This window comes from Haplochromis burtoni, unplaced genomic scaffold (genome assembly GCF_018398535.1).
Source record: "Haplochromis burtoni strain Fernald_Lab_line unplaced genomic scaffold, NCSU_Asbu1 Contig_1262, whole genome shotgun sequence".
Lineage (NCBI taxonomy): Eukaryota > Metazoa > Chordata > Actinopteri > Cichliformes > Cichlidae > Haplochromis > Haplochromis burtoni.
Window position 1 is genome coordinate 1 of NW_024583623.1, and position 15,518 is coordinate 15,518.

General features: G+C 39.2%; 1 protein-coding gene and 1 non-coding gene across 3 annotated transcripts in view; both read left to right on the forward strand.

The window, feature by feature from the left end:
- Positions 1-65: 65 nt before the first annotated feature.
- The window catches only part of atp7b (ATPase copper transporting beta), a 19,753-nt gene continuing 4,300 nt past the window's right edge, over positions 66-15,518 (forward strand). The window contains exons 1-17 of one of the 2 annotated variants that reach the window (XM_005952012.3): positions 66-120; positions 2,664-3,435; positions 5,771-5,992; positions 6,069-6,232; positions 6,303-6,464; positions 6,554-6,627; positions 7,315-7,498; positions 7,636-7,869; positions 9,609-9,700; positions 9,785-9,912; positions 10,576-10,730; positions 12,420-12,554; positions 12,630-12,824; positions 13,274-13,456; positions 13,530-13,713; positions 14,109-14,177; positions 15,238-15,378. In XM_005952012.3, the coding sequence (XP_005952074.1) occupies positions 112-120; positions 2,664-3,435; positions 5,771-5,992; positions 6,069-6,232; positions 6,303-6,464; positions 6,554-6,627; positions 7,315-7,498; positions 7,636-7,869; positions 9,609-9,700; positions 9,785-9,912; positions 10,576-10,730; positions 12,420-12,554; positions 12,630-12,824; positions 13,274-13,456; positions 13,530-13,713; positions 14,109-14,177; positions 15,238-15,378 (3,103 nt within the window). In that variant the 5' untranslated portion in view covers positions 66-111. The remainder of the gene's footprint in view (positions 121-2,663; positions 3,436-5,770; positions 5,993-6,068; positions 6,233-6,302; positions 6,465-6,553; positions 6,628-7,314; positions 7,499-7,635; positions 7,870-9,608; positions 9,701-9,784; positions 9,913-10,575; positions 10,731-12,419; positions 12,555-12,629; positions 12,825-13,273; positions 13,457-13,529; positions 13,714-14,108; positions 14,178-15,237; positions 15,379-15,518) is intronic. The other variant, XM_005952013.3, reaches the window with a different exon arrangement.
- trnai-aau lies at positions 14,688-14,761 on the forward strand. The gene has a single exon. It is a non-coding gene; the product is annotated as a tRNA-Ile (tRNA).

Sequence of the window (15,518 nt, forward strand, 5' to 3'; positions counted from 1 at the left end):
AAGAAGTTTGGAAGAAACCCAAAAAAAAAAAAAACCAACTCTGCTATAAGACCATGACACCTGAAAGAACATATTTACATAACATGCAGGTACGGCGTGACGCAGGTGCTCATGATGCAGGTAGGCAGCAGATTGTGCATTTTGGAATGTTAGTTTATTTAAGCTTATTCACTTAAATAAGGGTAAAAAGCTTGCCTTTTTCCAAAGGGTAGAATCACCTTTTTATTTATTTTTGATTAAAGATTTTTTAAAAATTGTCATTTGACAAATAACACAGTTTAACAGGTACTTGGAGGTTCTTATTTCTGCTTGAATGTACTTACATCTGATTATTGTTTATTAACTTCTCATTTAAATATCACAGAATCAAGGTTAACATGGGAATAACATTTTCCAATCCTCAGTGTCAACGTTCAAATAGTCTTCCGTATGATGCAGTTAGTATGTAGGTCTATTTACAAAGAGTAGTTATGTAGCATGTGAAAAGGATGACAACATGTCAGTTTAGTCAGTTAAATTCTCTATATTTACCAGGCAGTGAGCTTTGCATTGAGCTTAAGTAGACTGTGATACAAATGCACTTGTATATTTTTTGCAGCATGTATACAGTAATGGACTGGTATGAGAACACTGGAAATGTAAAAGATGGTGTGAAATTTGTAAAATTTCTCCTGTGTGATTTATTTCAGTGCTGCTGCACTTTGATCATGAGTCAACATTGCAGTGTTTGCTTTTGCTTTAACACAAAATAGAAGTTGAACTCAATGCACAGATTCCCACTGATTATTCTCTAAATCAGAGACATCTGTTGTGTTGTAATAGAAATTGTTGTGCATTGTGTTTGTGATGAAATGGATAAAATGATGTTAATGCAAGTGCAACTCTGCTTAATTTTCTTTTTTATAAGGGTTGGCTTTTCCCCTCAGTTCAATGAGATGTCTTTAAGCAGAGTCATGCTGGGAGGCTTAGGTGAAGGGCCAATCATGTGGTCTCCTGACATGACAGCCTTATAGTGGATTTAAAGTGTCCAGTAGTGTTTGAGCCATCTATCTAGCATCTCATTTTTCAATCCATAAATGTCTTAGATTGCACTTGAGAGGTACCAAAAACGTGTATTTTAAAGCAGTTTTCTGTGTAAAGAAGAAGCCAATTCACCCAGGATTAAACATTGACTCACATATTTGCTTTTGGAAAGTTGTTGACTCTTTTCTGACCTGGCCACAATCTGAATGCACAACGTGACTAACAATAGGACTACAAATTAATTCTGTGGTTGTTGGTTTTCACTACAATGTTAAGATTGTAGTTAAAAAAGTACAAAATACACCAGGTCAGGGTCCAAGGCTTTTAGTCAAACTCATATAAAAAAAACTTTGCTTTTAGGGTCTTACCCTGTAAATGATTTCTGTTAGCTTACTGGGGTCAGACAGGGGCTTTTCATAGGATTAAACAGTGGCTGGCTTTAGGAACTGTAAAGCTAAGTAAAAATTCATGTTGTTTCTCAGCTGAGGACTTAAAAGACTAGCAGAAACAGGGTTGTCATACTTACAAGTGTATTTGAGGTCTTGTGAAGTCTTTGTTCTTGAGCCACTAATACAGTCACAACAGCAACATGAATATGCAACATGAAGCACCAAGGAATTCAACATAAATGTGGCATGTCAACAAACCAAATGCAAAATGCAGCTTAATATAATGTGGTTAATACTTATTAAATACTTGATGAGTTCACTTTATCTGAGAAAATCTATATCCCGAGAAAAAACAACAAGACAAGTTCCAACAAGAATCTCATGACAGTTGGAAAACAGTTGGTATTTCCCCACATTCTGCAATGTATAAGCTGTGTACTGAACAATGCCCAGCAATGTGGCTTAATGTGTGTCCCCAGTGATCTAATGGACAAAGTAAGCCAGGGATTGTGGGTTTGTGGTTATTTGCAGTAGCATTAAAAGTAGAAGTGGTCCATGGATAGTGTATATATATAATATAATATATATATATATATATATATAATATATATAGATAAGTATGTGTATATATATATTATATATATATATTATATATATTATATAATATATATATATATATATACTCACATATATATATATATATATATATATATAATAATCTGACAATACATACTTTTTTAGGGGCTTTTAAATGTGTGGTGACGCTTATATGTAGAGCTTTGTGTCATCTGAATAATTTAGGTCAGAGTTGCTGTGATGTTCCAGTTCTGATGCTCACAGACGTCAAATAGCAGAAGCCTGATAGAATTACCTTATACTACGGTTTCTGGATCTTATCCTTCTGTCTTACTACATATCTTAATAATAGCATTCTGTAAAGACGGCCTTTATAGTTTCTTTTCCAACTATTTATTTATGAGTGAAGTATGTATGTGTATATATGTATATATTGTACTATTCTTAGTTAGTGTATTGTCTGTCTTGTCTTAATGTTGGTTCGAAAATGGAGCACTGTAACAAAAAATAATTTCCCCCAGGGATTAATAAAGTATTCTGATTCTGATTCTGATTTATTCTTAAAATATGACCTAAGATATTGTAATTTTAAGATAAATTGCAATAATTATTGTCCCTACATTTCCAAAAATAAAAAAAATGCTGAATTGATATGCTCTTCTGTTGTCCTTCCAGGAGAATGACCATGACATTGAGAAACAAGGCTTTGAAAACCTGGCCTACGAGTATGGGAGCCAGACTGAGCTCTGCCCTCCACCTAAAGCTGCCTCAAGAGCAGCTTTTAAACTTCAGCGGATCACCTCTGAGCATGAGGTCCACATCATCCAAACCAGAATCTGCAGCCTGAATGGAATAATTGCTGTCACATGGTCTGTACCCAACAGTTTGGCCAAGGTGGACTATGATGCTTCAGTTATTCCAACCAAAGAGATCGCCCTGGAACTACAGACCTTGGGATACAGCGTGGAGTCTGTGGTGCAGATCAGGGTGGATGGTATGCACTGCCAGTCCTGTGTGCGGTCCATTCAGGGACAGATCGGGGAGCTGCAGGGGGTTTCACATATTCAGGTGTCTCTTCAGGACAAAGCAGCGCTGATTGTTTTTCAGCCTCTTCTAGTCACACATGAAGAGCTGAGAGACAAAATTGAGGACATGGGCTTTGATACTGATTTGTTATCAGAGGACCCATCAGTAGAAGATTTAAGTTTCTGGCAGAAAAAGGAGGTGGATGCCTCCACCCAGACTGTAACCATTTTGATTGGAGGGATGACTTGCAGCTCTTGTGTGCAGACAATAGAAGGGAGGATCTCTCAGATGACTGGAGTGCGGTTCATAGCGGTGTCCCTGGAGGCGGAAAAGGGAACAATAACCTTTGATCCCTATTTGACAGAGCCAGAGCAGCTCAGGGCAGCTATTGAGGACATGGGCTTTGACGCCTCACTTAAAGGTAGGTAACAAAAATAAATGTTTGCTTAATGAAGCTTTTAAAAAAAAATATTATTTTAGGATTATTTCAGTTTTCTTTTTCAGTGTGTCAAATCTTAATAAATAGTGAGGGTGACAACTGACTGAACATCCAGGGAACAGTTAGCATTTGTTTTTGCCATCCTGTTTTTCTTTAACATCTTACTTGAGCTCCGCAGCACTTGGTCCAGATCACAACCTAAAGATCCCAGAACTTCTCCAACATAAAGGGACACAAACACTCAGGAACTAGATACCTTACCCATTAGTTCACATGGTAGCAGGTGTTAGCTTGACTCCAGCTGATCAGGCTTGGACAAGAAGTTGTGCATTTTAATTTATTTTGGGTAGAATTTGGCACAGGTTGGTGCATTTTTTCCCTATCCCTATCTTTCCATTTCTGAGTTTGTACATCATTTCCCCAAATCCTCTCATCTGGTCTCAGTGCCTCTCACCAGAGATGCAAGAACAGTAGCACAGCTGGATCATCTGACCAATTTTTAATTTGTTATGGCCCACTGCTGTATTGGCTGATCTCAGGTGTCAGGGCAAGACAGAAACAAGAGGTAAAAAGTAAAAAAGTAAAGTCTACATTTTATGCAATATAATAATAATAATAATAATAATAATAATAATAATAATAATAATAATAATAATAATAATAATAATAATAATAATAATAATACTTATTAAAGGCATACACAGACCAATGGGATGATCATGAAAAACAACTCTCATGCCTCAGTGGCACCTCATCTCTTCATCTGCTATTTCTGTCAGGCAAGGAGTGAGTTGGGAACTCAAGTATCTTTGAACTAGTTTTTACACCCGAGGTATAAAAGCACTCATTGTTTGATGTCCTTGGAGGGGTTTGCTTTCATTTAGGAAATGTCTGCCATTAACCGTAAAATCGCGTACATGCTATCTAAAGGGTTTCTTAGAAGAGGTATGTTGTTTAGAGTAAACCAGAAACTCAACGGTTACTCTGGGAACCAGACAACTGTACTCCTCAGTGAAACTCTGAGAGGCCTTATCCTTACCAGGGCTTTAATTGCAGAAACAGCCTGCCAAGATGAGGGATTAATGCAGGCAGATTATGAACAAATTCTTTAATTTCTCTTTATCTTGCTCAGCTCTCAGTGTCAGGTTTTATTGGCCTCTATTGGCCTCTTATTGGGATAGAAGTTATATATCATGTGGTTGTATATCATATGCCAGTGAGCTGTAAAAAAGTCTATCCAAATTTCTCAAACTAAGCAAATGCTTGGTTATTTTCTCTTCTGCATTATCTGTTTAGCAGAAGGTGTGGGAGAAGATTGTGGACTTGAAGTAAAAAAAATAAAATAAATCCAGCTTGCTTTAGAAATGCCATTCATGCTCGTTTCCAATTCTGTGCTTTGAAGCTATATGAGAATTAAACAATCAAAAATCATTCCTGTTTACTTTGTGCGCCTTATATTTCCAGTACAACAGGGAATCATGCCACCTGCAGATGTTCTCTGACGACCGAGTTGTTAGTTCCTACCATGTTATCCAATCCATTAATCCATTTGTTTCTCTGTGAAGGCATACAATGTTTTAAAGAGTTCAAGCAAACAAGTAACTTATGTTCCTATTGCTTTAAAGTTTGGAGATGACCCATGGAAAATAAGGCTTTTTCCTAATTTGTGTGAACCTGACCGTTGACCTTGAAGCATTAAATACTAAAGTTTTATATCTTTACCCTTGTCTTCTATAAGCTATGAAAGTTTGACATTTTAAGATATATTCATGCATGTGTGATTTTGCAAAACTTTATGGCGTCACTGTGATGCCTCTCCAGGCATTTTCACAGGATATATTACTTGATATTATTCCTTGAAGTGTTTTTTCCAAGGTCAACTTTGACCTTAAACAATAAGTGTCAATGTTAGATACTTAGCCAACCTAGGTACTCATGTCCCACAGGGCCTAGTATATTGCTGTGAAATCTGAAAAATTATGGGTGATATAAAGATTTTACTAACTTTCACATCTGGTATGACCTCGACTTTGACCGATTTTCTTGAAAATTAAATCACCTTGAGCTGTTATTGGTATCTATTGGTTATTGCTATCTACCATCACACAAAATTCGAAAACTCTGGTTGCCACACTGCTAACAAACAGACAAAAAAATAAATGAAAGAGATTATATCCTCCCTCCCTTCAGGAAGAGAATAGGATGAGTTTTTAAAATTTCCAGTTGGACTATGGTGATTGAAGATTCTAAGTTGAGCCTCATAAATCTGTAGAGCTACAAACTTATATGGCGCCTCCATATTTTTTTGTCCTTTCAGAACCTATAAAGAGTGTTCAGAGTCATGAAAAGTCCCAGCCTGTAAGCTTTGGACTTTCTGACATGTCGACAAACAGGCCTGTAGTCAGCAATGGGACGGGTTCACAGGCACCATCTGCAAGTTCGCCTGAGATAAAGGCACAGAAATGCTTCATCTGCGTTACGGGGATGACCTGTGCCTCCTGTGTGTCCAACATCGAGAGGAACCTGCTCAAACACAGAGGTGAGCGACTTCCAGGGATGAGGCATTTGAACTGAGATGAAGATTGTTGATAAAGTGTACTGTGTTTGTTAACCAGGAATCCTCTCAGTGTTGGTGTCGCTAATGGCCGGTAAGGCGGAGGTGAAGTATGATTCACATGTCCTGGATGCTACTGCAGTGACTGAGCTCATCAAAGACTTGGGCTTTGGTGCCAAAGTGATTGAGGATAATGCAGTAGCACATGGAAAGCTGGACCTCACTGTAAGTCTGCGGGACACCATATAATGCAGAATTTTGTGCAAATTCCACATCACATGTATTTCACATGCAGATAACAGGCATGACGTGCGCATCATGTGTCCACAACATCGAGTCCAAGCTCAACTTAACCAGAGGGATCCTCATGGCTTCGGTCGCACTGGCAACCAACAAAGCTCAGGTTGAGTTTGACCCAGAGGTGCTCGGACCTCGGGATATTATCAAGCTCATCCAGGTGTTTATCACAGGACTTTTAAAAGCTATCTTAAACCTACAATTTTTTACACATGCAATTTCACACCTTGGAGTTTCTCCTCATTTCAGGGTCTTGGATTTGAGGCCAGGCTGGAGCAGGCGGGCTTCAAAAACAACCTCGATCACAAAGAAGAAATTCGACAGCAAGTATCTGGTTTACAGTTCTTATTTTTAAATGGATGCTAACTTTTTAACAATTAACAAATTTTCTAACAATTAAACCCTGAGAGTATGCCGTTGACAGGTGGAGAGTTATAACCAGCACATGGTGGTTTTGATCCATATATTGATACCCCAGGTCATGCTTAAACCCACAATCCCTCACTACACTTTCTTTCACTACTGGAAAAGGCTTTTTAGATTTAGGTCAGAGTTTACATTTTTATTAATTAGTACTTGTACCAACTTTTACTTTTCCTTAAATGTCATACAGATGGACTGTTTTTGCTCTTAGCTATATATGAGAGGTGCAAGACCAGAGGTGATAAAACTAGATTTTCTTAGTGTACAGGCTGCGTTCAGCTGACTTGCTGCTTTTTGTGAATTTAGATCACTGAATTCAACAAGATGTCAGCAGATTTTTCACAGCTATCATGACTGATTTTCCATCCCCTACACTGTCACTATACTAGACTGTATACAGTTGTCAGGCAATTGGAAATTACCGGCCCTTCTCCGGTTGGCCACCAGGGGAACATGTGCAGCTAAAAAAGGTGTCAGATTATTAGCTTACCGCTAAATTTTTCCATAAAAATGACTAGCAGTACAAGAAATCAGTGCAAAGGATGAATGTTTTTTTCACAATAGACATGTCTGCCTGTTTTTTGCAGGTGGAAGAACACATTTCTGTTGAGCCTGGTCTTTGGCTTGCCTGTGATGGGTCTCATGATCTACATGATGGTGATGGACAACCTACACCAAGAACACGGGGGCTCCATGCCCACCGAGCAGAATGTACTTCCGGGCCTCTCCATCCTTAACCTGCTTTTCTTTGTGCTCTGCACACCTGTCCAGGTGAGGAAGCACAATCTGAGCTAAACCTTTAATCACACATGAGTGTGTTTTCTTTGCTAAGGATGGTAAAAGTGTATGACTCACGGTGGAGCATGAATCCTTCCCCTCACTAGATCTTTGTGTCTTCCTTGATGCAGATCTTTGGAGGTCGATACTTTTACATTCAGGCCTACCGCTCGCTAAAACATCGCACTGCCAACATGGATGTGCTAATTGTGTTAGCCACCTCCATTGCCTACATCTATTCCTGCGTGGTCCTCATCGTGGCCATGGCGGAGCAGGCCAGCCAGAGCCCTGTGACCTTTTTCGACACTCCACCCATGCTCTTTGTGTTCATCGCTTTGGGACGATGGCTGGAACACATCGCAAAGGTAAAATAAAAAGAAAAACAGGTTTATGAGGCCTAATTCTAGGAAACTATAAACTGTCAAATCACTGCTGATTCTTGGAATCAGCTCACTACAGTTGCTTATATATGACCTAATTCAAACTTGCACTGTTTGCATTAGGCAGCATGTTTGTTTTTTCTCCAGGCTTTTATTGCCATATTTTAATGACTCTTCAGAGGGCTGATGTTTTTATTGTGCTAGACAATGATTAACTGAACATCAGCTGATGCTACATCACAATCACAGGACTGCATTCAATTTGATGATGAAGTTGCTTGCATTTTATATCTGCAGTGCATGTTTTTATTATCTTGTGCAGTACTCAAATAATAGCTGTAACAGAGTTATTACTATTACTATTTACCATTAGTACTTCGCTGGCTTCTGATGATGGCTAGCCACCATGACCTCACCCACTGGTTACCAATCTTTTCTTTTAAGTTCGCCAGTATTTTACTTGTAAATTTTCTATTCTTTCCTGTGAATTTTTCGTTTTTTCTTCGAAATTTGCAATTTCTAGTAAATTTGCCATGTTTTTGTTATAAATCTTTTTTTCTTGCTATTTTGATGCTCTTTTCAAAAGAAGTTTTGCAATGTTAATATTTTTTTCTAGTAATTTTGACAGATTTTTGTTGCAACCATTGCATTACGTGAGTTTCAGACATCTAAAAGTCCCAGCACAGAATTGTGCCAGGATCTCCAACACTGTGTTCTCATAAAGTTTATCCAAGTTTGACAATTGTCCTTTAAATGTTAACAGTTTATTTCTTATACAATTTTGTCCTTATAAACTTGACAGTATTTTCTCACAAATTTGCTATTTTTATGGGAAATTTGCTGATTGTTAACTTTAACTTTCACTCTTGCCAGTGTTTTACTTTTAAATCTATTTATTTATTTTTGTAAAGCTTTGGCAAATTTTACAGGTGTTTTACTAATAGATTTTCTTTTTTTTCCTGAAAGTCAGCCAGTGAAAATTGACAATTGTTTCGATTGTTTTTTCCCTCAGATTTTAAAAGGTTTCCCCCTTCTATAAATTTGACATCTTTATCATAAAGTTTGATATTTATTTATATTTTGAAAAAAAAATTAGTCATTAATTTAAATTTTGTTCTTACAAATGTGACAGATCATAAATTGACAAATAAATCTTCATGTTTTTCTGCTAAATTTCCCATTTCCCCCCACATTTTTGCCAGGTTTTCTCTTGTGCTGTTTTTTCCTCATGAACTTACATCTGCATATGTGAAATTATTACTAACTGATTCATCATAAGCTTCTGTACTCTGGCTTGGACAAAAACACAAAGAAACTAACACATTGTTATATGAGCCGTCTCAGAAATGAAATGCTGTAGATTAATTTCCTGTCTTTGTAGTGGGACACTAGCAGCAGGTGTTTTAACACCAGTGAGAGAAGGCCCATTCATTATACGCATATTTACCAGCAGGAGAGCATGAACTTTCTTCTGTCACCATCTCAGCGGCACACTTGTGAAAATCTGGGAACACAGATTTTCTTGCAAAACTACTTTATGCAGATATAACCTAGATACATACAAATTCTCACATTTCCGCGCTAACTATACAACCATGTGACTGTAGCAATTCAAAACGCTCATACTTAGTAGACAGGAGAGTGTATGAGGTCATACCATTAGTGCAGTACATCTTTGTTTTAAGACTGTAACGATACATTCTCTGCTGTTTCTACTGTCTTAGAGTAAAACCTCAGAGGCTTTGGCCAAATTAATGTCACTTCAAGCCACCGATGCCACTGTGGTCACGTTGGGATCTGACAAATCCATCATCAGGTGAGACATGTAAGATAAATAAATAAAACCATCACCTCTGTGGTACATGACGTGTGTGTCTGTAAAAATATTTTTATGCCTCAGTGAGGAGCAGGTGCTGGTGGAGCTCGTTCAGAGGGGCGATATTGTGAAGGTTGTCCCTGGAGGGAAGTTCCCAGTCGATGGGAAAGTGATTGAAGGGAACTCCATGGCAGATGAGTCCTTGATTACAGGTAGGAGGGAGTGAATGATGCGAATCCTTGGCTTTGAATGTGGATTTCAGGCATCTTAAGCCAAATTTAGAATTAATTTCTGTGAGTTTTCCGTCTCTGTGTGGCAGAACAAGTGGCATGCATTGCAGATCTTTAGTCCCAGAGGTTACATTTGTGTAATTAAGTTATAAAGTCTTATAAATGTAATCAGAGATGTCTGGTTTGTGTAGGTAAAAAATTTTTTGCATGCAGGTTTGAAAAAAACATTCATTTCAATAAAAAGAATCATCTGACATTTTTTAGATTCAACCTATTGAAAATCAAAGAATCTGATTTTATACCAATTTATTAGGAACCAGAACTAGAAAAAAAAAGAACTAAGAATACTGACATAAAAAGATAAAGGGAAATGAATCAGAAATATCAAAATTTCATGAGTCTGAGGCCACAACTTTGGACTGCTGTAACAAGCAAGAGTGCTCGAGAAAGCCAGTTCTTAATTACAGCTGGTGGGTGAAGAAGAAGGGGTGAAAGCCAGTGAACCAGCAGAGAGTGGTTGAGCAGTTGAGCCTCTGAAAGGACCTCTGGAGCAGAAACAAACCACAGTTACACAAAAGGCAGAAGATGACTGTGACACCATCATTTAGTCACTTGTTGCAATTTTTTTCCCTCTCTTTCTGTCAGGTGAGCCAATGCCCGTTAGTAAGAAGGTGGGCAGTTTGGTGATTGCCGGCTCAATTAACGCTCACGGTGCCCTTCTGGTGGAGGCCACTCACGTCGGTACTGAAACAACACTGTCACAAATAGTCAAACTGGTCGAAGAGGCACAGACCTCTAAGGTAAGCTATAAAAATCACAATTTTAAACTATAAGGTTACTCACATGTGTTTAATAATAATGACAATGATAATAAACTTTATTTATAAAGCACACTTAAAACCAAGCTTATACCAAGGTGCTTAACAAGTAACATAGAGAATAAAAGGAAGATAATAGAAATAGAAATAGGACCAAAGCAAGTACTAGGTATGCAAGCAGATAACGGTCACTGATACATAGGAGAAGCAGCAGATACAGAACAAACAAGGAATTAAATGAGCATAAAAGTGCATAGTGTAAAATCACAAGTGAAATGTTAACTAGAAGGAAAGGCAAGATTGAATAAGTGGGTCTTTAGTCGTGATTTAAACAGTGCAATAGAATCAGAGGCGTGGATAGCAAGAGGGAGGTTATTCCACAGTACCGGGGCAGCCAGAGCAAACGCACGGTCACCCCGAGACTTCAGCCGAGATCTAGGTTATGTCAGAAGTAGTTGAGTAGCAGATCTGAGTGTTCTAGCAGGAATATGTGGCCTGAGAAGTTCACTAAGATAACTTGGCGCTAATTCATTAATAGTTTTGAACATAAGGAGTAATATTTTAAATTGAATATGGTACTTTATGGGCAGCCAGTGCAAGCCAGCTAGAACAGGAGTAATAGAGCAGAATTTCCTGGTACCAGTCAGGAGACGGGCCGCCGCATTTTGGACTGTTTTTATATGATCGGATGACACAAATGGAATATTTGCAGCAGTCCCTTAATAGCTTACAGACTTTCTTGAACAATAGTTCTCCAGCTTTCTGAAGCTCTTTAAACTGTTTCTTTGGACTCATTTTCAGTCCAGTCCTTGTACCTTTAATTTATTATTTTTGTTTGTTAAGCCACTTAACACTCTACTATGAATCATTCAAGCAGGCTCCCAACTCAAGAGATGAACCAAGAAACCAAGGTCACGTTTCAGTTCGTATGGTTGTCTAACAGTGATAAATTTACTGTAATACGATTGGCTGTCATGTGGACAGATGGCAAATGCATAAAGTTCCATAAAGAACCTGCTCTTGGAGGGCTGGAAGTCCTGCATGGTTGAAAAGTTCTTGTTGCTGAGTTTTTATAGTATAGTTATGATGAAGGCAGTGCTTACTGCTACCGAGGTGTGCAGACACTGTAGACCAGGGCTGCCCAATCCCAGTCCTCGAGAGCTACTATCCTGCAGCTTTTAGATGCATCCCTACTCCAACACAGCTGAATCAAATGAATGGCTTGTTATCAGGCCTTTGCCAAACACGATGGCATGCTGAAGAGGTAATCAAACCATTTGATTCAGCTGTGTTGGAGTAGGGATGCATCTAAAAGCTGCAGGACGGTAGCTCTCGAGGACCGGGATTGGGCACCCCTGCTGTAGACACTCAAAAGAGACTGTTCACAAAAAGAGACTGTTAACACTAAACTATGTTGTATTTTGCCCCTGGTTCTGCGTGAATAAGTAAGGATTAAAATTTTGGATTCCTTTGTCATTTAGACTTTTCCACATTTAGACGTTTTGCTTTGTCTTCCAGTTGCCCAGTTAGCTCAGCTGATTAGACTGTGTTGCTAATAACGTCAAGGTCATGAGTTCAACCCCCATACTGGCCACTTGTTGCATTAAAAGGACACTCACTGTTCTTAATGTACAGGACACTCCTAATTTTGCTTTCCCTTCTCCTCCTCAGGCCCCCATCCAGCAGTTTGCAGATAGACTCAGTGGCTACTTCGTGCCCTTCATTGTTATCGTGTCCCTGTTAACACTGATAGTGTGGCTGGCCATTGGCTTTGTCAACTTCGACATTGTGAAGGAGAACTTCCCGGTAAGTGTGCATGCAGACGACTTGCGTGTGAATAAAAACAGCTGTAGCCTGATCACACCACTCTCCTCCTCAAAGGGTTACAACCAGAGCATCTCCAAGGCAGAGGTCATCGTCCGCTTTGCCTTCCAGGCGTCCATCACCGTTCTCTCCATCGCCTGCCCCTGCTCTCTGGGGCTGGCAACTCCGACGGCGGTCATGGTTGGCACAGGGGTCGGCGCTCAGAACGGCATCCTCATTAAAGGAGGCGAGCCGCTGGAGATGGCACATAAGGCGAGACCCTTACGATTCATTTAATGCTTTTTTTTTTAAAAAACTGCAGAAACACTGAAGCAGGTAGAAAGAAAATATGTCTGTAATGAGCGAATAAATGAAAGAGAAAAGAGCTGGAACAACCACAGAAATGTAACATTTCACTTTAATATTTGCGTCGGCCTCTATTCTAATTAACTGGTGACACCATGTGGCATTGCTGCTTGATTACAGCCAGGGGCGATTCTAGCATCTGTTGGGGCCTGAGGCAGAAATGGGCCCCTCCAACCAGAGATCAAATATGTTATAAATAAAAAAAACAAGTAAATAAATACATTATAAAAATCGAATAAATAATAATATAAAGTAATCTTGAGAAGGAATGTTTAGAGTGCAGTGCTCAGAGTGTAATAAGGCACCTCTTAGAAACCCTTTTAAACCTGACACTGACCTCGATGTGTCTCAATCAGATCAGTGTGGTGATGTTTGATAAAACTGGCACTATTACAAACGGCGTGCCGCGGGTGACTCGAGTCCTGGTGTTGTGGGAAGTGGCCCGCATGCCCCTGAGGAAGATCCTGGCAGTGGTGGGTACCGCCGAGGCCAGCAGCGAGCACCCGCTAGGCATAGCAGTTGCCAAATACTGCAAACAGGTGAGAGGTCTATTTATGCCTGCCTTTTTGTTCAGGAGAAAACTTTACTGACTTTCTATCAACTTTCTGACAGGAGCTGGGCTCCGATGTCCTCGGGTGCTGCCAGGACTTCCAGGCCGTGCCCGGCTGTGGGATCAGCTGCCGGGTGTCCAGCGTGGAACATCTGCTGCTGCAGCCGAGCGAGGAGCGATTCCTGCTGCCGGGGGCTACTATTGAAGAAAGCAGCATACTGCCTGCAGGAGAGTCCACCTCTGCAGGTCAGAAAAAAACTGTAACTGTAAACTTTATTCAAAGCAGAGGTGGCAAAAGTACAGATTTTTTTTTAGTTAAGTAGAAGTACAGATACCTGGGTTAAAAATACTCCAGTAAAAGTTGACGTACTAAAGCAACTTTATTACTCAAGTAAAAGTATAAAAGTACAGGCTCTGAAATGTACTAAAAGTAAAAAGTAGTCTATTAACCACTTTTGTACAGAGGTAACTGAACCTTGTGCTGTGTTAATATAATAATAAAATAACATTAGTACACAAGAATTCAAAAATTATTTGAATTTAAATTTAAATTAATATACTCAGTGTGATCTGTTATGTAGGTCCCCTGCAGTGAAAGTGAATGAAAAAAACAAAACTTTTTTCTGTTGCCTACATTGTAGAGGGTGCCTTTGGCTCCACACATAAACAGGAAAATGAGAACAGTCAAGGATTGCACCGGGATTTAGCAGGTAGGGAAACCTGAAATTGGTTGTAGTGGCTCAGTGTGGGGAATAGAATCACAACTCACAATAATTTCTAATATGAGCTTCAGTAGATTTTCTTAGTGTACAGGCTGTAATCAGCTGACCTGCTGCTCTTTGCAGATGCACATAACTGAATTCAACAAGATGTCAGCAGATGTTTCACAGCTATCATGGCTAATGTCCATCCTCTACACTGACACTATACTGTTTATACTGTCTTTATCTTACACAGTGTATAGTTGTTAGGTAATTTGTAATAACCGGCCACTTAAAGAAATGTTTCACCCCCGAGTATAAATTTCATGGACCCCTTTTGAAAACGTAAGGAGTATAAAGTACAGATATATTTTTTTAAATGTAGGGAGTAAAGTTGTCAGAAAAAAACTACTCAAGTACAGATACCAGAATATTCTATTGAAGTTTATATTAGTGAATCATTTGTCTATTAATTAAAATTGTTAGACAGTGTTAAACCCCTCAGGAAACCACTGTGTAGGCCAGTTAGCTCAGATCGTCAGAGCGTGGTGCTAATAACGCCAAGGTCATGGGTTCAAGCCCCATACTGGCCACAGAATCACAACGAAGAGTTCTTTGTAGAGCCCAGACACTGGCTAGTTTTTTGTTTTGTTTTTTCAAGCTATGCATGTTCAGTTGGCAGCGATGTTAACAAGTGACCTGCTGAAGTTCAAATTGAGCATCAGAGTTTGGAAGTGATTAAGTGACTTTGAACGTGGCATGATTTTTGGTCTGAGTTTTTCAGATATTTCCCATATTTAAGGTTTACAGAGAATGGTCTGAAAAGGGGAAATTATTCACTTAGTTAGACAAAGGCAACAGTAACTCAAATAATCACTCGTTACAACCAAGGTATGCAGAAAACCATCTCAAAAGCAGCAGACGACTACAAAGAGTACCATTCAGAAACTTGTTGAATCTATGCCATGAAGAATCACGGCAGTTCTGAAGGCAAAGAGCGTCCAACCTGGTGCTAGTGAGGTGTAACTGTAAGCAGTCATTGTTTTTAATCACATTCTTCTGTTTCCAGCTGAAGGGCTGTTTTATTCTGTCCTGATTGGAAACAGAGAGTGGATGAGGAGGAATGGCCACCACATAGGAGCAGATGTGGATGCCGCGATGTCAAGCCACGAAACCAAAGGGCAGACAGCCATACTGGTGGCTATAGATGGTGAGGGGAAATCAACGTTTTCTTTGTGGCTTTGGTGCCACATTTAAACTTCATCTTATGCTGTTTGTGTGTGTGTGTGTGTGTGTGTGTGTGTGTGTGTGTGTGTTGGTGTGTATTATACTGACAGGTAACTTTGAAAT